The sequence below is a fragment of the Hypanus sabinus genome, chromosome 5 (assembly GCF_030144855.1).
Source record: "Hypanus sabinus isolate sHypSab1 chromosome 5, sHypSab1.hap1, whole genome shotgun sequence".
NCBI classification, from domain to species: Eukaryota; Metazoa; Chordata; class Chondrichthyes; order Myliobatiformes; family Dasyatidae; genus Hypanus; species Hypanus sabinus.
In genome coordinates, this window is record NC_082710.1 from 51,054,472 (window position 1) to 51,078,117 (window position 23,646).

General features: G+C 43.3%; 1 protein-coding gene across 1 annotated transcript in view; it reads right to left on the reverse strand.

Moving 5' to 3' along the window:
- Window positions 1-3,611: 3,611 nt before the first annotated feature.
- The window catches only part of isoc1 (isochorismatase domain containing 1), a 33,688-nt gene continuing 13,653 nt past the window's right edge, over window positions 3,612-23,646 (reverse strand). The window contains exons 3-5 of the mRNA XM_059969942.1: window positions 20,765-20,968; window positions 14,570-14,686; window positions 3,612-8,393 (exon numbers count right to left, since the gene is read on the reverse strand). Coding sequence (XP_059825925.1) covers window positions 8,247-8,393; window positions 14,570-14,686; window positions 20,765-20,968 — 468 coding nt within the window. The 3' untranslated portion in view covers window positions 3,612-8,246. The remainder of the gene's footprint in view (window positions 8,394-14,569; window positions 14,687-20,764; window positions 20,969-23,646) is intronic.

Here is a 23,646-nt window from a genome sequence, read left to right on the forward strand (position 1 = left end):
GCATTTTCTAACTATTCCCATGAGGATTCTACATTGTCTGATCCTGTCACTTCTTTCTAAGGATTTCATTTCTTACCAACAGAGCCACCCTACCCCCTCTGCCCACCTGCATGCTTTTTTCAATACTATGTTGGATGTTTAGCTCCCAGCTGCAATCTTCTTTTAACCGTAATTCTGCGATATCCACATCATTCCTACCAATTTCTAACTTTGCTATAAGCTTGTCTACTGTATTTTGAATAAGGAGTGCATTCAAATATAAAATTTTCAGTCCTGTATTCACCAGCCTTCTTCTCAATTTTGTCTCTGTCACTGAAAGTTATATTCTTATCCCTGTTTAATCTTTCCATTTTTTTCTTTATTCTGAAAACTTCATTCTCCTCTCCTGCATTCTCCTTTCCTCATATTTTATCCATAATTTTCCAAGCTGTTGAACCCACCCCCTACCTACTTAGTTTAAAGTTCAATCCACTGCCCTTGTTAAGTGATTCACAAGGACTCTGGTCACATTATGGTTCAGGTCCCTTGGAAAAGGTACCCTCCTTCCCCAACGCTGGTGCCAATGCCCCATGAATTCAACTCTACCTCTCCCACACCTGTCTTTAAGCCACACATTTAACTCACTGATGTTATTAACCCTGTACCTATTTGCAGGTAACAATCCAGAGATTCTTGCCCCATCCCTGATTTATTTATTTCCCCCCCTCCTTTTTTTCTCAGTCTCTGCCCATCACTTTTTGCCTGTTCTCCATCTCCCTCAGGTGCTCCCCTCCCCCTTTCTTTCTTCCTATGCCTCGCATCCCATGATCCTTTCCCTTCTCCAGCTCTGTATCCCTTTTGCCAATCACCTTTCCAGCTGTTAGCTTCACCCCTCCTCCCATCTTCTCCTATCATTTCAGACTTCCCCCTCCCCCTTCCACTCCTACTTTCAAATCTCTTACTATTTTTTCTTTCAGTTAGTCCTGACGAAGGGTCTCAGCCCAAAATGTCGACAGTGTTTCTTCCTATATAGATGCTGCCTGGCCTGCTGTGTTCCTCCAGCATTTTGTGTGTGTTGCTTGAATTTCCAGCATCTGCAGATTTCCTCGTGTTAATTTGTACGAGGATTAGCAGGTAGCCGAGGAACAAAAAGGGTGGAGGCAGAAATATATGGCAAATTTTGCATGTAACCTGCAAGGGCCATTTTCTGTAAGGTTACAGGATAAATGACAAGAGTGGATTAACCCAGGGTTCCAGTTGTGGTTGGTATGGACATGATGATCAGATGTTCTTCAGTTGTGTCTTAACTTCCTGGAATTAAAGGAAGTTTGTTAATTCACAGGCTCTCCATTCGCTAAAAAAATTACATTTTGAGTTAATTCAGCTACTGTATAAAATGCCATTATGACAAAATAGGACTGAACTAAATCTGCATGGATCTATGAAGGGAAAATTATGTTTGACTAAAGGTATGGAATTTTTAAGAATGTGACCAGCATAATAAATAGGGTGGAACCAGTGGATGTAGAGTGCATTTATTGATGATACCAAACAAGGTGGGATTGTAAATATTACTTGCTTACTGCCTATTATGCCCCCAGTGTTTAGGTAAGCAATGAAAGTCCTCCATCTCTGGCAATGTTCAGAGCTTCCTTCATCATGTCAGTAGCTTCCTCTCAGTTTTCACTACTGTCAGTCAGGCACGTCCCAGATGGAGACTCAGGAACAACATTGCACTCAGATGTAGGATTCTTCATTGCCGTTTCCGGAACAATTTTGTTTTACCAGTCAGGGTTGTTAGTCCAGAGCTGAACCCCTGAACCTGGAGGACTGGCGGACCACTCTTAGTCTGGCCTCCACCCTTTGACCTTTTTGGCATCGGTGACCCTACCAAGAGGCAAAGCATAAAGCCCTGACTCTAGCTATCATAGCTCTCCAGGTCATGATTGTAAACATAAAGGAAGACATAAAGAGGCTTCGAAGGTTCATGGTCAAGCTGAGTGAATGTCTTGAAGATGGCAAATGGAATGTAATGTAGAAAGATGTGAGATCATATGCACCAAAGTAGCATAGTGGTTAGTACAGCTCAGAGCATCGGAGATCGGAGCTCAGTTCCGACGTCATCCGTAAGGAGTCTGTACATCCTCCCCGTGGAATGTGTGGGCCTTCTCCAGATGCTCCAGTTTCCACCCACAGTCCAAAGACATACTGGTGAGTAGGTTAATTGGTCATTATAAATTGTCCCGTAATTAGGCTGAGGTTAAGTCGAGGGTTGCTGAGTGGCGTGGGTTGAAGAGCCTATTGTGTGCTGCATCTCAATAAATAAATTATCCACGTAGTGCGTATTATAGTCATAGATGTTTAAAGAGACCTAGGTGTGCTTGTACGCAAGTCATTGAAGGTCAAAACACAGCTTTTCTTGGATCATATATCTTTCTTTATTGAGATATCAACCCAAGGCAAAACGAGATGGTATTAAAATTCTGCAAAATCCAAATTCAAACAACCTCTGTGTGTGTGTGTGTGTGCCTGTTGTTAGAGGCTGACAGACAACACCCAATACCAGCAGAGAATCATTTGTCTGCTTTCTATCAATCCTTCACCTTGCATTAACGTACAAGTATGCACAGCTGGGGTAAATGCGAACCTGTCTCTTCAGCTTTGCATTACAGATGCTAGTCTGGAGTATATAATATTAATAGAATTGGTATTAGATCACTTATTTCTTTTTAACCATTTCAATAATTTAATGACTTGATTTTTTCTTCCACTATTCCTAATTCGGGAGAAAATGAGAGGTTATCAGATGTAATCAAACTACAGAAATAATGTTCTCCTATTCTATCCGTTTACTTCTAGAGTCCTTTTAAGAACTATCCTTTGATGATTATTTCTCATGAATAAGCTGCCCCTGGGCTGCTTTTCCAAAAACACATGTATTCAGACAGTACCACTTCTTCACTGCCATCACCTTCCTTTATCACTCCATTTACCACACACCTTATTCCATATTCAGTAATGGATATGCTGAAATTTCCATATAAAAGCAGGAAATTCTGGAAGCACCAGAGGTCCAGGCTGTAGCAGATTTGTGCCATAATACATCTATATTTGAAACTCTCCTCTATATCTGCTTATTACTGTCAGGCTTGTCTCTGCTAATGTCCTCCAGACCTGGTGCCTTCCACAAGCTTGTTTTTAACCAAGTCTTCACTTCCTGTGTCCTAACAGCATCAAAATATCTCTACTTGGGAATTGGTATAAATATTAAAGTTTCCCAAGATTGCTAAAGATTAATATATTGATCTAGTTAATGCAACGACTTACAATATTGAAGAGTTAGGATTGTTGCTAAATTGGAATTTGCCTTTTCCACACCCTACACACGTCCAGTGTATGTACATGCTACACTGCCCCCCAGAGGCAACATTGAAACATTGCACCATTAAATTATTCTCATTGATTAAAACAGGAACGTGCCCGTCAAGCTATAATCACTATATGGCTAATCACTATATATCCTTTAATCCTGATTACATGTTTTCTTCTCCCATTTGTCTTCAACTTTTACCTAACATATATGCATTTGTACTTTTAATACACTGTAATTTCCCATCAGTTTTTTGTGTTGGAAAAATTCATTACTTTTTCTTTTAAAATAAGTGCCAATATTCTAGCCAGTATCTCAATGGTGGGGGTGGGGTGGGGGAAGAACATGTATGGATCCAAAATTAGCTTGCCCATACAAGGTTGCAGTTGGGAGTATGTTCTGCCTGGAAATCAGTGACCAGTGGTTCTGGGACTCCTGCTCATTGGGGTTTTTATAAATAACTTGGATGAGAAAGTGGAATAGAGGGTTTGTAAAGTTTGCAGATGCCACAAAGATTGGTGATGTTGAGGATACTGTAGAAGGTATAACAAGACATTAATAGAACTTGGCTGAGAAATGTCCGATGGAGTTCAACACAGAAAAATGTGATGTGATTCACCTTAGGAAGTCAAACCTGAAGACAGAATACAAGGATAGTGGCAGGATTCTTAGCAGTGTGGAGGAATAGAAGGATCTTGGGATGCACATCCATAGGTCTCTCAAGGTTGCCACACAAGTTGATAAGATTGTTCAGAAGGCGCATGGTGTATTGGCCTTCTTTTGTCAGGAGAATAAGTTCAAGTGCATTGAGGCAACATTGCAGCCCTATAAAACCCCAATTAGACCACACTTGGAATGTTGTGGTTCAGTTCTGGTTGCCTCATCATTAGCTGTGCATTTTGAATTACATTTTATTAACTTATTTATGGCAATATTTGTTTTATGAGTTGTGCATGATAAATGCTTTATGGGAGGAGCATGGTCTGGAGGAACATTACATATATACAACCAAATGAAGCAATCAGACGACAATAAACTTCAACTTGAACTTGGATGTGGAAGCTTTAGATGGTGCAGAGATTTAACAAGATGCTGTCTGGGTTGGAGAGTATGTTTTATGAGGATAGGTTGAATGAGCTTGGGCTCTTTGCAGCTAAGAAGAATGAGAGGTGACTTGATAAGAGTTGTACAAGATGAGAAGCATTGAGTAAGTAGTCAGGTGGATACTTCTTCCCAGGGTAGAAATGGCTAATAAGAGGGCACATAATTTTAAAATGACTTTAGAAAATAGAGTGGGTATGTCAGGAAAGTTTTTTTTAAAAGAGAGCTGAGTGTGTGACATTCTCTGCCAGGAATTGTGATAGAGAGAGATACATTAGGGATGTTTAAGAGACTCTTAGATAGCCACATAAATGATACAAAAGGAAAGGCTACATGAGATGGGTTAGATTGATTTAGAGTACACTTAAAGGTCAACACAACCCAGTGGGCTGAAGGGCCTGTACTATGCTGAAATGTTCTATATTTTATAGAGTTGCAAGAAAAAAGTTTGTGAACCCTTTTTAACTACCTGGTTTTCTGTATTACACAAAATGTGGCTGATCTTCATCCAAGTCATAGTAATAGAGAAACACAATCTCCCTAAACTAGTGACACAAACAATTGTACTTCTTCTCATCAATAGAGTACACCATTCAAACAATCACGTCTAGGTTAAAAAAGTATGCAAACCTCTGGGGTAATACTTTCTACAAAAACTACTTGGAGTCAGGTGTCCCAATCCATGAGATGAGAATGGAGATGTGAGTTGATGTCCCCTGCTCTATAAAAGACACACAAAGTCTTACTTTGTCAAAGCAGGTTACTGACGCTCTTCTCAAGAAAGGTTTGTTTAAGTGCAACATGCCTCAATTGAAACAACTTTCAGCGGACCTTAGACGAATAATTGTAGGAATGCATGAGCTGGAAAAGGCTACAAAAGCATTTCTAAAGACCCGAGTGTTCATCAGTCCACAGTAAATTATTTACAAATGGAGTAATTTCAGTACTGTTGCTACTCTCTAGGATTGGGTGTTCTGCACATATCACACTAAGAGCACAACATGCAAGCTGAAGGAGAAAAGAACCCAAAGGTAACAGCAAAGAACTTTAAGATATCTCTAGAACTTTCTATCTTTTCATGTGCCCACTATAATAAAAACACTGCAACAAGAATGGTGTTCATGGAAGGATACCACAGAGGAAACCACAGCTGTCCAAAGAAAAACATTGCAGCACATCTAAAATTTGCAAAAGACCACCAGGATGTTCCACAACACTTTTAGGACAATGTTCTGGGGATAGATGAGACGAAAGTTGAATTTTCTGGAAAAAATTCACACCACTGTTTTTTGGAAGAAAAAGAGCACCGCACACCAACACCAAAACATCATCTCAATTGTGAAGCATGGTAGAAGCATTATGGTTTGGGGCTGCTTTGTTGCCTCAGGGCCTGGTTAGCTTGCAATTGATGAGGAAACAATGACTTCAAAATTCTATCAAGACATCTTACAGGAGAATATCAGGGTAGTTGAAGCTTAATTGAAGTTGGATGATCAAACAAGACAATGGTCTGAAACACAAGAGTAAATCAACAACAGAATAGTTTAAAAAAAATGAACATTACTGCTTTGGAATGGGCAAGTTAGAGTCCAGACCTTAACCCAATTGAGATGCTGTGGGATGACCTGAAGAGGACGGTTCATGCAAGGTGTCCCAGAATACTAATGAACTGGAACAGCTTTGTAGAGAGGAATGGTCTAAAATTCAGGAGCTAGAGGAACTACTTGGTGGAGGTTATTGCTGCTAAAGGAGGTATTACCAATTATTAAGCTATTAAACGAGGGTCCACATACTCTTTCCAGCCTAGACTGTGAATGATTGAACAATGTGTTCAATAAAGACATGAAAAGTACAATTGTTTGAGTGCTATTAATTTAGGCATTTTGTGTTTGTCTATTATCGTGACTTAGGTGAAGGTCACACCACATTTTATGAGTAATTAATGCAGAGAACTAGGTAATTGCAAAGGGTTCACAAACTTTTTCTTGCAACTGTATATCTGCCTATCTTTCGTCCTATGAGGAGAGGCTTTGGATCCTTTATAGCTTTTCTCTCAGGGTATCTCATCCCAGCAGCTCAATGATTCCTTGGGAGCATATATGTACAAGCTTAACTGGGTGGGTGTAACCATTTGTTAAATGCTTTTATGGAGAAAAAAAAGGCAGAAATGCCTGAAAAGCAGAGACAAGTGTCATCTGTTAACTCCATATAAACAAGATATTTTGAAATCTTCTTAATCACAAATGCAAATCTCAAACCATATAACAATTACAGCACGGAAACAGGCCACCTTGGCCCTTCTAGTCCGTGCCGAATGTTTACTCTCATCTAGCCCCACCTACCTGCACTCAGTCCATAACCCTCCATTCCTTTCCTGTCCATATACCTATCCAATTTTTTTTTTAAATGACAAAATCGAACCTGCCTCTACCACTTCTACTGGAAGCTCGTTCCACACAGCTACCACTCTGAGTAAAGAAGTTCCCCCTCATGTTACCCCTAAACCTTTGCCCCAAACTCTCAACTCATGTCCTCTTGTTTGAATCTCCCCTACTCTCAATGGAAAAAGCCTATCCACGTTAACTCTATCTCCCTTATAATTTTAAATGCCTCAATCAAGTCCCCCCTCAACCTTCTAGGCTCCAAACCTGGGGTCTACACATTGACACAGCAAAGCAACAATCTGCTGAAGGCAGATTGAACTCCATAGTTCAGGCAGTATGTGGTAGGCGGTGGGGAGAGAAACTGCTGGCATTGAGCTGAAATCCGGCTTCAAGATCCTGGATTAAGCCCACATCCCAGTCATTTAATAGCTTTGGAAGCAAACTACTATATGAAGTCAACTGGTTTCCCACCATTGTCCCCTGACTTTGCCAATCAGCTGTGCAAATCTTCTTTGGCAAAGTATGAAAGGAGCAGCCAAAATGAAATGAGACACCTCAACAATTAGTTAAAGTAGTTTAAACATGATGAAGCTAGCCAGTGGGGAATAATTGCTAGAAATCCTGCAGAATAAATTGAAGACACTGAGGCACTAATCAAGTCGCACTGAAATTGTAGACGGCTCCTTACCTCCAACCAGTAAGGACACTGAGAAACACTACCTACTTTTTAACAATAGTGTACTAATAGTCTGTTTAAAGGATACCATTACAAAGGACAAAGGTGATTACATTACAGACAACATGAGATGTCTGGTGTTACAGTCACGGAAAAACATGGTCTATAGTTTGACTGGTTTTATACATTTTCATAGTTTTATGGTTTTATACATAGTTTTATACATTTACACAAGTATAAAAAATTTGGAGATTATCTTTTTCATGCCATTCAACACCTTAGGTAATATAATTTAACCAGTTCAGTCTCCTTTACTGATTTCAATTGCAGCTACCATCTTTGACTCAAGGCTGATAGTTACAGGTCTGATTGCCCCCAAACAAAAGGTAATCAGGTATAACAGCACATATTTTAAAGCAGTTTAATTGATTGCAATAGTTTACAAAATGACTACAGAACAAAATGTAATTGCATTTACAAAGTGCACAGTTAATCAAAAATCATGCAAATCCCTCAGCATACCTGCTTAAATATGCACCTGTTAACCTGCATGAAATACTATTCCATAATATTCAAAGCCTACAACAACATATAGACAGAAAAATGTGACTATAAAAAGATATTGCTACCAGAACAATTCTAAGCACTTATGCCTGATGTCCTTTGTAAGCCAAAATTAAATATGTCTCCAGGTTTTTTTCCCAGATGAATCTTTTGCCAGATGCCTTGACATTGCTCAGACCTTGGACAGAAGTCCGGACTCCGGAGCACTTGCCTTGATGAGGTTTTGAATTTCCTTGAAATGGGGATGTTCCTTATCACCAGTTAGTTGCAGAAGTATGGCTTCACTAGTAGTAACTATAATCCCTGTATGAGCGAGGCGCTTTGAAAAGAAATAAAAGATTAAATAAAACTTCAAGTACTGTTCCGTGCTGCAAACAAACCTAGCTGTGTTTTACTTCCCTTCCCCACAATCAATTTTCTCCTCTCCTGAAGGTCACTGGAGAATCAGTTGATATAACCTCACCATCCTTAGGATCTAATCCAGAAGGCATCCCTTTGTGTCAGCCTACTGGTTTCAGTGCCGCAAAATTTTTTATCCTGTTCGTATTCAGTAGTTAAGGGAACACATTTTACCGCAAGAGTCATTAGATATAGCTCAGAAATTAAAATCATGATCGCTTTCTCAGCCAAAACATTTAAGGCCATCTTTAGCATCCAAACAGATGAATCAGCAGAGCACAAGGATGGAATTGGGAATGCAGTCCAAGGCAACTCTGAGTTGAACACTTAAACCTGTACGCTGATTATGGTCCAGCTGGTAGGATCCCAGGTCAGAAAGTTAGGATTGAATCCGAGGACAAGAACATACTGAAGGAGCATGCTACTACTGCATATCTAGCTGTCCAATTAAATCCTAAATTTTGCTCTCATCTGCTGTCAAGCAACACACAAGATGTGCGAAGAACTCAGCTAGCATCTATGGAGAAAAATGAAGTAGATGAAGGGACTTGACCCGGTAAGTTGACTTTTTATTTCCTTCCGTAGATGCTGCCTGAGACATTGACTTGACCTTTAAGTAATCCTTAAACTGGAAACAGTTAAATTGATAATTATCTTATTGCTGTTTGTGAAGCCTTGCTATGTGCTAACTCACTGCATCATTTTGCACATAATTAGTGATTACAATTTAAAGGCAATTCAGTAGCACTCCCTCTACTGTGAAGAAGTGCATTGAGAGGTTGGTCACGCCTAGCATTAACTCCAGTCTAAACATGTACCTGGACCGGCTACAATTTGCCTACTGCTGTAATAGGTCTACAGCAAATGCAATCTCATTGGCTCTTCACTGGCCTTGGACCACCCAGAAAACAGCAATACCTACCTGAGGCTGTTTTTTTGATTACAGCTCAGTATTGAACACAATAGCAGCTTCAGTACTAATCAACAAGTTTCAAAACCTGGGCCTCTGTACCTCCCTCTTAAACTAGATCGCAAACTTCCTCAGCGGGAGATGCAGATTGGAAATAACATTTCCTCTGATAATCAATACAGCCACACGTCAAGGATGGATACTTAGCCCACTCTCTACACCCATGACTAGGCACAGCTCAAATGCCATTTATAAACTCACTGATAACTGTCATAAGCAGGTTTTCAGATGGTGATCAGGAGGCAAATTTATGGGAGATAGATTGGTGGGTTGAGTGGTGTTGCACAACAACCTTACACTCATTGTCAATAAGTTCAAGGAACTGATTGCAGACTTCAGACAAGGGAAGTTAGGAGAACACACACCAGTCTTCATCGAGGGGTTAGCAGTGGAAAGGGTGAGCAGTTTCAAGTTCCTGGGAGTCTATGTCTCTGAAAATCTATCCTGGGCCCAACATATTGATGCAACTATGAAAAAAGCATGCCAGCAGGTCTATTTCATTAGGAGTTTGAGGAGGTTTGGTGTGTCACTAAAGGCGCTAGCAAATTTCTAAAATGGTACCTTGGAGAGCATTCTAACTGGTCGCATCACTATCTGATATGGATGTACTGGATCAGAAAACGTTACAGTAAACTCTGTTAGCTCCATCATGGATATTACTCACTGCACAATCAGGCACATCATCAAAAGGTGATACCACAAGAAGGTGGCATCCATCAACAAGGTCTCCCACCACCCAGGGCACACCCTCTCATTACTACTGTCAGGGAGGAGGTACAGAATCATAAAGACAACATTTTAGGAACAGCTTCATTCCCTCCTCTATTAGATTTCTGAATGGTCCTTGAACTCATGACCACTACCTCAGTTTTGCTCTCTTTTTGCACTCTTTTTTTAAATATAATTCATTGTGCTTATGTATCGTACTGTAATGCTACCACAAATGTCACAACATATGTCAATGACAATAAACCTGATTCTAATTGGCTGCAAAATATGTCAGGAGTCCCAAAAGAGACATGGAAGATGTTAAATCATGTAGACAGACAGTGGTTTTATAACGACTGATCAACTAAAGTGCTTTTCAGCATATCTACAGTATTTCTCCCAACTGAAATCAAATTTAGAATTCACAGAAAGAATGAACTGGAAATTTGCCTTTCGGCCAACCAAACCCACATTGACCATCAAGCTCTCATTTTTACACTAATCTTAACCTAATACATTTTATTCTCCTACAATTTCTGTAAATCCAACCACCACCCCCATCTACACATAAAGATGCTACCATTTTTTTTCCAATACAGACAATGCACAATTTACAGTGGACAATTAACTTACCAACCTGTACATTTTTGAAAAGTGTGGAGAAATCAGAGCACTTGAGACAAACTATGTGGTGACAGGGAGAATATGCAAACCCCACACAAATGACACTGAAGGCCAGGATTGAGCCCGGGTTGCTTGTGGTGCATGAATAGCGGCACGACTCTGTCACCTTAACTTCAATGCTTCATCCCAGGCACCATTCTAATGAATCATCACTGCACCCACATTCTTTCATTTAACAGAGAGACTGAAAATGCACATAGTTACGCCAAGTGGCGGCCTGCTGGGTCCAGTTTCCCCATAAGCCCCTACCTGCGGTGCACCAAGTAGCATTATAGAAAAGACAGTAGGTGCAGGAGTAGGCCATTCAGCCCTTCTAGCCAGCACTGCCATTCACTGTGATCATGGCTGATCATACACAATCAGTACCCCGTACCTGCCCTCTCCCCATATCCCTTGACCCTGCTATCTATAAGAGCTCTATCTAACCCTCTCTTGAATGCACCCAGAGACTTGGCCTCCACTGCCTTCTGGGGCAGAGCATTGCACATATCCACCACTCTCTGGGTGAAAAAGTTTGTCTGCATCTCTGTTCTAAATGGCCTACTCCTTATTCTTAAACTGTGGCCTCTAGTTCTGGACTCGCCCATCAGCGGGAACATGTTTCCTGCCTCCAGCGTGTTCAATCCCTTAATAATCTTATATGTTTCAGTCAGATCCCCTCTCATCCTTCTAAATTCCAGTGTATACAAGCCCAGTCACTCCAATCTTTCAACATATGACAGTCCCGCCATTCCGGGAATTAACCTTGTGAACCTACGCTGCACTCCCTCAATAGCAAGAATGTCCTTCCTCAAATTTGGAGACCAAAACTGCACATATACTCCAGGTGGGGTCTCACCAGGGCCCTGTACAGCTGCAGAAGGACCTCTTTACTCCTATACTCAATTCCTCTTGTTATAAAAGCCAGCATGCCATTAGCTTTCTTCACTGCCTGCTGTACCTGCATGCTTGCTTTCATTGACAGATGTACAGGAACACCTAGATCTCGTTGTACTTCCCCTTTTTCTAACTTGACTCCATTTAGATAGTAATCTGCCTTCTTGTTCTTGCCACCAAAGTGGATAACTTCACATTTATCCACATTAAACTGCATCTGCCATACATTTGCCCACTCACCCAATCTGTCCAAGTCACCCTGCATTCTCACAACATCCTCCTGACATTTCACACTGCCACCCAGCTTTGTGACATCAGCAAATTTGCTAATGTTACTTTTAATCCCTTCATCTAAATCATTAATGTATATTGTAAACAGCTGCTGATCAGTGGCTTCCTTTGTTCTAATTGACGGTAAAAAGAAGCATACAAGAACACGGCAGAAGGAATTCCCTGGATTGTAGAGGAATTATAGCAGAAAGCAGAGGTCTATGTACATTACAGAGCATTACCTCGTCTGCCCCAGATGAAAGAAACACTGCTCAGGTGGTTTTTCATACTAACGATCACTCTATTCTTTTGTACAAACCCCATTTCCAGAAAAGTTGTGATATTTTCCAAAATGCAATAAAAACAAAAATCTGTGATATGTTAATTCACGTGAACCTTTATTTAACTGACGAAAGTACAAAGAAATGATTTTCAATAGTTTTACTAACCAACTTAATTGTATTTTGTAAATATACACAAATTTAGAATTTGATGGCTGCAACACACTCAACAAAAGTTGAGACAGAGTTAAAATAAGATTGAAAAGTGCACAGAATATTCAAGTAACACCAGTTTGGAAGACTCCACATTAAGCAGGCTAATTGGTATCAGGTGAGGTATCATGACTGGGTATAAAAGTAGCGTCCATCAAGGCTCAGTCTTTGCAAGCAAGGATGGGTCGTGGCTCACCCCTTTGTGCCAAAATTCGTGAGAAAATTGTTAAAAAAGGAACATTTCCCAACGCAAGATTGCAGAGAATTTAGGTCTTTCAACATCTACAGTACATAATATTGTGAAAAGATTCAGAGAATTCAGAGACATCTCAGTGCGTAAAGGGCAAGGTCGGAAATCACTGTTGAATGCATGTGATCTTCGAGCCCTCAGGCGGCGCTGCCTAAGAAACCATCATGCTACTGTGACAATTATAGCCACCTGGGCTCGGGAGTACTTCGGAAAACCATTGTCACTTAACACAGTCCGTCGCTGCATCCAGAAATGCAACTTGAAACTGTGTTACGCAAGGAAGAAGCCATACATCAACTCTATGCAGAAACGCTGGCGAGTTCTCTGGGCCCGAGCTCATCTCAGATGGACCGAAAGACTGTGGAACCGTGTGCTGTGGTCAGATGAGTCCACATTTCAGCTAGTTTTCGGAAAAAATGGGTGTCGAGTTCTCCATGCCAAAGATGAAAACGACCATCCTGATTGTTATCAGTGAAAGGTGCAAAAGCCAGCATCTGTGATGGTATGGAGGTGCATCAGTGCCCACGGCATGGGTGAGTTGCATGTATGTGAAGGTACCATTGACTCTGAGGCATATTTTCTGATTTTAGAGAGACATATGTTGTCATCAAGGTGACGTCTCTTCCCGGGACATCCATGCTTATTTCAGCAGGACAATGCCAGACCACATTCTGCACAGGCTACAACAGCGTGGCTTTGTAGACACAGAGTGCGTGTGCTAGACTGGCCTGCTGCCAGTCCAGATTTATCTCTTATTGAAAATGTATGGCACATCATGAAGAGGAGAATCAGACAACTGAGACCACGGACTGTTGAGCAGCTGAATGGACAAAATTTCCAATTGCAAATCTACTACAATTAGTATCCTCAGTTCCAAAATGATTAAAAAGTGTTATTAAAAGGAAAGGTGATGTAACACAATGGTAAACATGCCTCTGTCCCAACTTCTGTTGAGTGTTGCAGCCATCAAATTCTAAATTTGTGTATATTTACAAAATACAATTAAGTTGGTCAGTAAAACTATTGAAAATCTTTTCTTTGTACTTTTGTCAGTTAAATAAAGGTTCACATGAACTAACATATCACAGATTTTTGTTTTTATTGCATTTTAGAAAATATCCCAACTTTTCTGGAAATGGGGTTTACAGAATCAGCCCAGCTAGATTTTCTTGGGATTCAATAAAAAGCAAACTTGTTAGCCCAGCACACCATGGCTATGTATCCCTTATATAATCATTTACCAGAGATCCATTCCAGCAAGTTTACGTACCGAACAGAATAGCAACTTTTGAGTATCATGCCACATATGGATAAACAGCCATGAACAGGAAAACGAGCAGCAATATCCTCAAAGGAAAAAGCTACACCTCTGCAATTTGACAAAATCAGCAAACCATAACACAATTCTATCTGAGCATCACAGGTTTCTGAGGTAATAAGGATATTTTCCCACCAAAAGCAGAGGACTGAAGGAATCTAACAAGCGCATAAGGGAGGTTTTGAGGACCAATGGTCATTGTTAGATAGCCAATTTCATGTGCTGTCTCCAGCATAAGTTCCCATTGGACAAGTTAATGGTGTCCGTTTATTGGTGTGTTAAGTATGCTATTTTACTGGGCAGAATTTCTGACAGTCTGCCAAGACAAACAATGATAGTAAGGTGTTACTCTAAGTGTTAATTAACACTTACTACTAACAAAGAATATTTATCAGGACAGGGTAGGGGAATGTGGTGGCTTTTGCCAGAAGCAAATGTTAAAAGTGTGGAAAGAATACAGATAATAAAACTACTTTTTAAATATACCTGTATATGCATATTACACAATTTGAAATTAAACTCTTACCTCTAAAGCAAACATTCTGTCCATCATACTTCTTGAAGAAGTAGCATCAGCTACAATATGCACTTCAAGGCCTCTCCCAATCAGATCCAGAGCAGTTTGTTGTATGCAAATATGAGTCTATCCAAAAATAAAAGCAAATTACCAGCTCTTTCATTAAGCAGCAGCCCATATCAAATTTGTAAAAAAAAATTAGCTTGGAATAATCAGAAGGAAGTGGTTTCTATTTATGTTTGAAGGCAAAATAAAAGTTAAATCCAGAATAGCTTGAAGAACTCACCAGATATATGTATTTAACTATTTTAGTCTGATTTTTAGTGATCATGAAAACAGTAGCATTGTCATCCAAGCGCTAAAATCTTCACTTGAACTAAGTATGGATCAACTCTAAAATAAAGTATGGTCTTACTTCAAAGGTGTAAATTCTAGTTTTCCTCCTACAGATATAACCAGTAGCAGAATTTATGATGGAGTAGTGATGTGCTACACACAGCGCTGAAATAACGACACGCAGTTGGTAAGTCGTTTTGAGACTAGTTTATTCAAACTTCGCAGCGCTGGCATTTAATCCCTAGCGCCCACCCTCTCCAGGCGGAAATGACGTCAGAGGTGCATTACCAAAGTCTCTCCCCGCGCGCTGGCTATTTGTGAGCCGGTTAGCCTGCGCAGAAAGTGGGTCGCCACATAACCCCACCTTCCACCCACAGAACCGGCGATACACCCCCCAATGTCCACAGTCTGGATCAGCCTCTGTTTGGAAGGTCTGCCTCTGCACCACAGTGCATGAACCTCAACAGGCTGCACCAAGTCCACATGGGCTGGTTTGAGCGGTCCACTGTGAAAACCTCCTCTTTCCCCCCAATATACAGAACATACGTGGACCCGTTGTTGTTGATCACCTTGAATGGCCCCTCGTATGGCCTCTGTAGCGGTGCCCGGTGTCCGCCCCTTCGTACAAACACAAACTTACAGTTCTGCAGGTCTTTGGGTACATGGGTCGGGGTCCGTTCGTGCTGTGAAGTCGGAACGGGGGCCAGGTTGCCGAGCCTCTAGCATAGTCTGTCCAGGACTGCTGCAGGTTCTTCCTCTTGCCCCCTTGGGGCTGGTATGAACTCTCCTGGGACAGCCAGGAGTGCGCCGTACACCAACTCGGCCGACAAGGCGTGCAGATCTTCTTTGGGTGCTGTGCGAATTCCAAGAGGGACCCAGGGAGCTAGGTCCATCCACCCAGTTAGGTCCTCTCAGGCAGGCCATGAGAGCCGACTTCAAGTGACAGTGGAAGCGTTCCACTAGTCTGTTCGACTGTGGGCGGTAGGCAGTTGTGTGGTGTAGCTGTGTTCCCAACAGGCTGGCCACAGCCGACCACAGGCTGGAGGTGAACTGGGCACCTCTGTCGGAGGTAATGTGGGCCGGTACCCCAAAGCGTGCTACCCAGGTTGCAATCAGTGCTCGGGCGCAGGAATCGGCAGATGTGTCGGTGAGCAGGACTGCCTCTGGCCACCTCTTGAACCGGTCTACCATAGTTAGGAGGTACCGCGCTCCTCGGGATACTGGTAGGGGGCCCACGATATCCACATGAATGTGGTCGAACCTCTGGTGGGTGGGTTCGAACTGCTGCAGCGGGGCTTTGTGTGCTGCTGCACCTTGGCTGTTTGGCACTGTGCGCACATTCTGGCCCATTCACTGACCTGCTTGCGAAGTCCGTGCCACGTGAACTTGCTGGAGACCAGCCAGACGGTTGTCCTGATAGATGGGTGTGCCAAACCGTGTATGGAGTCGAAAACTCGCCGCCTCCAGGCTGCCAGGACGATGGGGTGAGGTTGGCCGGTAGCCATGTCGCACAGGAGGATCCTCTCACCTGGGCCTATGAGAAAGTCCTGCACCTGCAAACCCGAGACTGCGGTCCTGTAGCTGGGCATCTTGTCGTCTGCCTGCTGCGCCTCCGCCAGTGCTGCATAGTCCACCCCCAGGGACAGGGCCTGGACAGCAGGTCTGGTGAGTGCGTCCGCCACGACGTTGTCCTTTCCTGAGACATGCTGGATGTCCATCATGTACTCAGAGATGTAGGTCAGATGTCGCTGCTGGTGAGCCGACCATGGATCGGACACCTTCGTGAACGCAAAGGTCAACGGTTTGTGGTCCGTGAACTCGGTGAATGGCCTGCCTTCCAAGAAGTACCTGAAATGCCAGATTGCCAGATACAGTACCAACAGCTCCCAGTCAAAAGCACTGTACTTGAGTTTGGGCGGTCGTAGGTGCTTGCTGAAGAACGCCAAGTGTTGCCAGCACCCCTCGATGAGCTGCTCCAGCACCCCACCGACTGCTGTGTCGGATGCGTCCACCGTGAGTGCGGTCGGAACATCCGTTCTGGGGTGTACCAGCATCGCTGCATCTGCCAAGGCTTCCTTGACTTTAACAAAAGCTGCCGCGACCTCCTCATCCCAAGTAATGTCCTTGCCTTTACCCGACATCAGCGTGTACAAAGGGCTCATGATACGGGCTGCTGAGGGGATGAAACAGTGGTAGAAGTTCACCATACCAACGAACTCCTGCAGGCCTTTGACCGTGTTGGGCCAGGCAAAATGGCGGATCGCGTCAACCTTGGCAGGCAGAGGTGTTGCCCCGTCTTTGGTAATCCTGTGGCCCAGGAAGTCGATGGTATCGAGACCGAACTGGCATTTGGCTGGGTTGATCGTGAGGCCGAAATCACTCAGGTGAGAGTACAGCTGGCAGATGTGGGACAGATGCTCCTGGCGACTACTGCTAGCTATCAGGATGTCGTCCAAATAGATGAACGCAAAGTCCAGGTCGCGTCCCACCGCATCCATTAGCCGCTGGAACATCCATGCAGCATTCTTCAGGACGAGCGGCATTCGGAGGAACTCGAACAGGCCAAATGGGGTGATAAGTGCTGTTTTGGGGATGTCTTCAGGGTGCACTGGGATTTGATGGTATCTCCGGACGAGGTCTACTTTGGAAAATATTCTTGCCCCGTGCAGGTTTGCTGCAAAGTCCTGTATGTGCAGCATGGGGTAGCGGTCTGGAGTTGTAGCCTCATTCAGTCTGCGGTAGTCGCCGCATGGTCTCCAACCCCCAGCTGCTTTGGGCACCATGTGCAGGGGGGAGGGGCCCTTGGGCTGTCAGACGTCCGTACGATCCCCAATGCCTCCATCCTCTTGAACTCCTCCTTCGCCAGTCGGAGCTTGTCCAGGGGAAGCCTTTGAGCATGGGCGTGGACGGGTGGTCCCTTGGTCGGGATGTGGTGCTGAACCCCGTGTCTGGGCATGGCTGCCATGAACTGTGGTGCCAGAATCGATGGAAAGTCCACCAGGATTCTGGTGAATTTGTTGTCCGACAGTGTGATGGAGTCCAGGTGTGGGGCCGGCAACTTGGCTTTACCCAGGGAGAACGTCTGGAAAAGTCTCGGCATGTACCTGTCTCTTCCCTTGCAAGTCGACCAGCAGGCTGTGAGCTCACAAGAAGTCTGCCCCCAGGAGTGGTTGGGCCACCGCGGCCAGTGTGAAGTCCGACGTGAACCGGCTGGCGCCGAACTGCAGCTGCACTGTGCAGGTGCCATAGATCCGTATCGTGCTGCCGTTTGCAGCCCTCAGGGTGGGTCCTGGCTTCCTGTTGCGGGTGTCATACCCTGACGGGGGCAAGACGCTGATTTCCGCTCCAGTGTCGACCAAGAAGCGGCATCCTGACTGTTTGTCCCAGACGTACAAGAGGCTGTTCTGGTGGCCAGCCGCCATAGTCATTAACGGCTGCTGGCCCTTGCAGGGCGGGTGACAACGGCGGGCTTTTGTGCTCCACCACTGGTGGTAGAAACACCATTGTTCACTGGTCTCCTCACTCCTGCCTCTGTGTTGTGTGCGCCCCCTGCCGGGCCTAGTCTGGTCCACTGTTGGGCGCATGGCGTGGTAATCTGACTGACGGACGCCATGCTCTCCCTCTTGGCGTTCCACAGCACGTCTGCCCGGGCTGCCACTTTCCAGGGGTTGCTGAAATCTGCGTTGGCCAGCAGCAGATGTATGTTGCTCCAGGAACGCTTGCTCAAACATGAGGCAGGGCTTGTGTCCATCAGCCTGGGAAAGCATCTCGTTCATCAATGCTGACATCAGTCTGTCTCCCAATCCGTCCAGGTGAAGCAGGAGGGCACCCCGCTCATGCCGCGAGAGGCCAAAGGTCCCGATGAGCAGTGCTTTGAAGGCTTCATATTTGCCTTCTTCCGGGGGCGACTACATGAAATCTGCAACCTGGGTGGCCGTCTCCTGGTCAAGGGCGCTAACCACATCATAGTAACACGTAGAATCAGAGGATATCTGCCGAATCTGGAACTGGGCTTCTGCTTGGCTAAACCACACGCGTGGTCACAGCGTGCAGCAAGTCGGCAGTTTTAGCAAAACTGCGTGAACAGATGAAGTCAGTCATCTTTGGTCCAAATCCCGTTTGGACCTTTGGGGTCACCAATGTAGCGATGTGCTACACACAGTGCTGAAATAATGACACGCAGTCGGTAAGTCGTTTCAAGACTAGTTTATACAAACTTCACAGCGCTGGCATTTAATCCCTAGCGCCCGCCCTCTCCAGGCGGAAATGACGTCAGAGGTGCATTACCAAAGTCTCCACCCTCGCGCTGGCTATTTGTGAGCCGGTTCACCTGCGCGGAAAGTGGGTCGCCACAATGGCTTAGAATATATCAAGAAGAATTTTTGTGACCATAATGCCTCTTGTAAATGCTCTAATCATTTACTATTAAATTCCTTGCTGTTATCAATGTTTTTCCTTGTGTTGGGCTCAGTCACAGGGAAGGGCTTGCTCTCTTGCAAAGTCCAACTCAGCCTTTTGGCCTCCAATGTTCTCCATCAGTTGCAGTACACACCAAAATTTGCATTTATGTACTTCCCAAAATAATTCAAAAAGTTGCCTTCAGATTACAATGAACTTTGGGATAAAGTGATAAGTGGGGTGCTTGATATGATAAACACAAGATATTCTACAGATGCTAGAAATCCAGAGCCACACACATAAAATGCTGGCGGAAGTCAGAAGCAGGTCAGGCAGCTCTGAGAAGTGGCCCCAAAAATCAACTGTTAATTTATTTCCATACACTTTGTGTGTGTTGCATAAAATGGTGGTGTTTAAAAAGTGTCTTAGAAGAGGAAGGGAATGAATACAAGGCATAAACACAAAAATCACTCTTTGACAAAGCAGAAGGCAGCATCACACTTAAGTACTTAGAGATGCAATCAATAAACTGCAATATGCAGATGCTCATGACCACATACTCCTAATGCTTTGAGCCATCACAGTCAGATGCCTCTTCAGAACTTCAAATGAGACCAAATTTCTCTGGGGGCCCCCTGGCGATGACAGGATTCTATCCCACAGTACTGTTTGTAAATCAGAAATGAACTAGACAGTATGTGGGAAGAGGATCACAACAAAAAAAAGCTGTGACAGGAGAATGAGCAGGCATGGGAATAGCAGCTGCCAGCCAGACTCACTGACTCAATGAGGCAACGAATCCGCTCAGCATTCTTCACTTAGGGTGAGGCAGCTGGTGTGATGGTGGGTTATAAATTCATATGCAAGTGCCCTGTTCCCATCTGGGAAAGGATGCCTGTAACTCTGCATCATTCCCCATCCATGCTGCCGTCCTCAAATGGTAGTTTGATGTATGGGCTACCCAAAGTTAGGCGCTCGTAACCTAGCCAGAACTGTACTTCTAACCAGCACTGGCAAGAGCCTTGCTAATTTGTTACTTGTCTGTGTCTCTTGAAAAGCAACTTTTCAAATTCAAGATCAGTGGTTCAAATTTTACCCTCATCAATTCACAAGCACAGTAAACAGATTTATCTCAAAAAGGTGACAATAATTAGGAAAAACTATCAATTACATCCATAATGCATATACATATATAAGAATCCACAGACAGAATACTTACCTATTTATTTTTTGAGACGCAGTGCAGAATAGGCCCTTCAAGGCATGCCGTCCTACAAACCCTGAGTTAATCTGAGCCTAATCACAGAACAATTTACAATGACCAATTAACCTACCAACTGATATGTCCTTGGACTGTGGGAGGAAACTCAAGCAGTTGCGGGGAGAACGTACAAAAGCCTCACAGGCAGCGGCTGGCATATGGCATATGAAGGACAAAGTTAATGTATACAAAATCAGATATCTACGTACCTCCACTCCAAACAACACAACACTTTGAATGCCCGGGATTTCACTTAGAGCTGCTTCCACCTCAGGTACAACCATTGAAAATTTAGTTTTAGGCACAACCAACTTGGCCGATGTGACATCGATTTCTGCAACAGTACTCCCAAGGCCTTTTGGATATTGTTCAGTAACAATAACAGGAATTCCCAAAATGTAGGCACCCTGCAGCTGGTGATATATTCAAAATAATGTTGCATAAGTACACAATCATATACAGTATCATTTCATAAAGCTATTTCGTAACTCTTAATATCCCATATTACTTAAGACAATTATATTTTAATAACAAAGGAATATTCACAGCACCAAGAGAAACACCACAAAAACACAATATTTTTATGTGAATCATTCAAATAAAAAGCAAGACATATGACAGGGCAGTAGATCATAAAATTAAAGATGAATTAATAAAGTCAACAACAAGAAGGAATTTCGCATTTGATTAGTTACGACTGGAGTTGATAGGTACTGCACAGACGCAACAGAAGTGTTTCTGCGTAGGTCCAGCGAAGAGCTTTAAAAATCCAGTCTCTATAAAAGAGAGGTACCACCTAACAGAACACACCTGTCACCGTCAGAGTAGTCTGAGTCAGTAGTAAGGCCTTGGTTCAACAAAGCTTTGGCAGAACAGGCAGAGCGAGTTAAGTAGGTAAGTTCGTTTCTTTTTTTCTGAAATAACTCTTGAGGGAATAGGGGGTATGTCTGCAGAGACAGCATTCTGTTCTGGGTGTTAGATGTGGGATTTCCATCCTCTCTGATGGCCACAAATGCACCAGGTGCATCGAGCTGCAGTTTGCTGATCTTCAGCTTGTTAGGGAAAGTGAAGCAGTGATAGACAGGAACTACAGCAAGGTACTCGTCCCAAGGCTATGGGAGACAGATAAATGGGTGACAGTCAGGAGAGGGAAGGGAGAACATCAGATAGTGGAGAGTACCCCTGTGGCCATCTCTCCCCAACAAGTACTTCATTTTGAGTACTGTTAGTGGGGAGACAACCTACCTGGGCTGTAATAAAATCATAATATGATTCAATTCATACTGCAATGTGAGAGGGAGAAGCACAAGTCACATGTATCAGTATCGCAATGGAATAAAGGGAATTAGAGGCCTGAGAGAGGAGCTTGTCCAGGTGGATTGGAGAAGGACACTCGTGGCTTGATGGCATAGCAGAGATGGCTGAAGTTTCTGGAAATAGTTCACAAGGTGCAAGATAGTTAAGTCCCCCAGAAGTTGTTCTCAAATGGCAGGGGAAAACAACCGTGGCAGACAAGAGAAATTATGTACTGCATAAAAGTCAAGGAAAGGGGATACAAGGTAGCAAAAGTGAGTGGAAAGTTGGATGATCGGGAAGCTTTTAAAATCCAACAAAAGGCAACTTAAAAAAGCTATAAGAAGGGAATAAGAGGGCAAAGAAGCCAATTAATATAAAGCAGAATACTAAAAGTTTTTTCAGTTATAAGAGTGAAAGGGAGGTGAGAGTTGATATTGAACCACTGGAAAATGATGCTGGTGAGGTAGTATTGCAGGACAAAGAAATGACAGACAAACTTGATGGATACTCTGCATCAGTCTTCAATGTGGAAGACACTATCAGTGTACCAGAGGTCCGTGAGCGTCAGGGAGCAGGAGTACCATTGTTACTACAAAGGGAAAAATGCTAGGTATATTCAAAGGTAATAAGGCGGATAAGTCACCTGGACCAGGATGGACTACATCCTAGAGTCCTGCGAGAGGTTGCTAAAGAGATAATGGATGCATTGGTCATGATCTTTCAAGAATCACTTGATTCTGGCATGGTCCTAGAAGATTGCAAATGTCACTCCACTCTTAAGAAGGGAGAAAGGAAAAAGAAAGGAAATGTTTGGCTATTTAGCCTAACCTCTGGTTGTGAAAGTGTTGGAATCCATTATTAAGAACGAGGGTTCGGGGTACTTGGAGACAAATAATAAACAAATCAAAGTGAGCATGGTTTCTGTAAAGGGAAATTTTGCTTGACTAATCTGTTAGAATTCATCAAGGAAGTAACAAGCAGGATGGACAAAGGTGAGGCAGACAATGTCATTTACTTGAATTTCCAGAAGACATTTGATAAGGTGCCACACGAGACTGCTAAACAAGATAAAATTCAATGGTGTCACAGGAAAGACGCCGGCATGGATAGAGGACTGGCTGACAGGCAGGAAGCAGCGAGTAAAAATAAAAGGGGCCTTTTCTGGTTGGCTGCTGGTAACTAGCAGTGTTCCTCAGGGGTCAGTATTGGACCCAACTCTTTTCACATTGTCAATGATTTGGATAATGTAATTGATGACTTTGTGGCAACGTCTGAAGATAAGTGGACGGGTAGGTAGTGCTGAGGAAACAAGATGACTGCAGCAAGACTTAAGACAAATTAGAAGAATGGGCAAAAAAGTGTCAGATGGAATATACAGTGTAGGAAAATGTACAACAATGCTTTTTCAGTAAAAGGAACAATAGTGCAGACTATTATACTAGAATGTTAATTTACAGATCAAGTCTGTGGTAAAAAAGGCAAATGCAATGTTGGCATCCATTTTAAGGCAAAAGAAAATAAAAGCAAGGAAATAAAACCTACTGAATGTTGAAAGGACTAGATATGGTGGATGTGGAGAGGATGTTTTGTATGGTGGGCATATCCAGAACAAGAGGGCACAGCCTCAAAATTGAGGGACAACCTTTTAGAACAGAGATAAAGTGGAACTTTTTTTTAGCCAGACAGTAGTGAATCTGTGGAATGCTCTGCCACAGACTGTGGGAGGTCAAGTCCATGGGTATACTTAAGGCAGAAGTTGATCGTTTCCTGACTGTCAGGGCAACAAAGGATATGG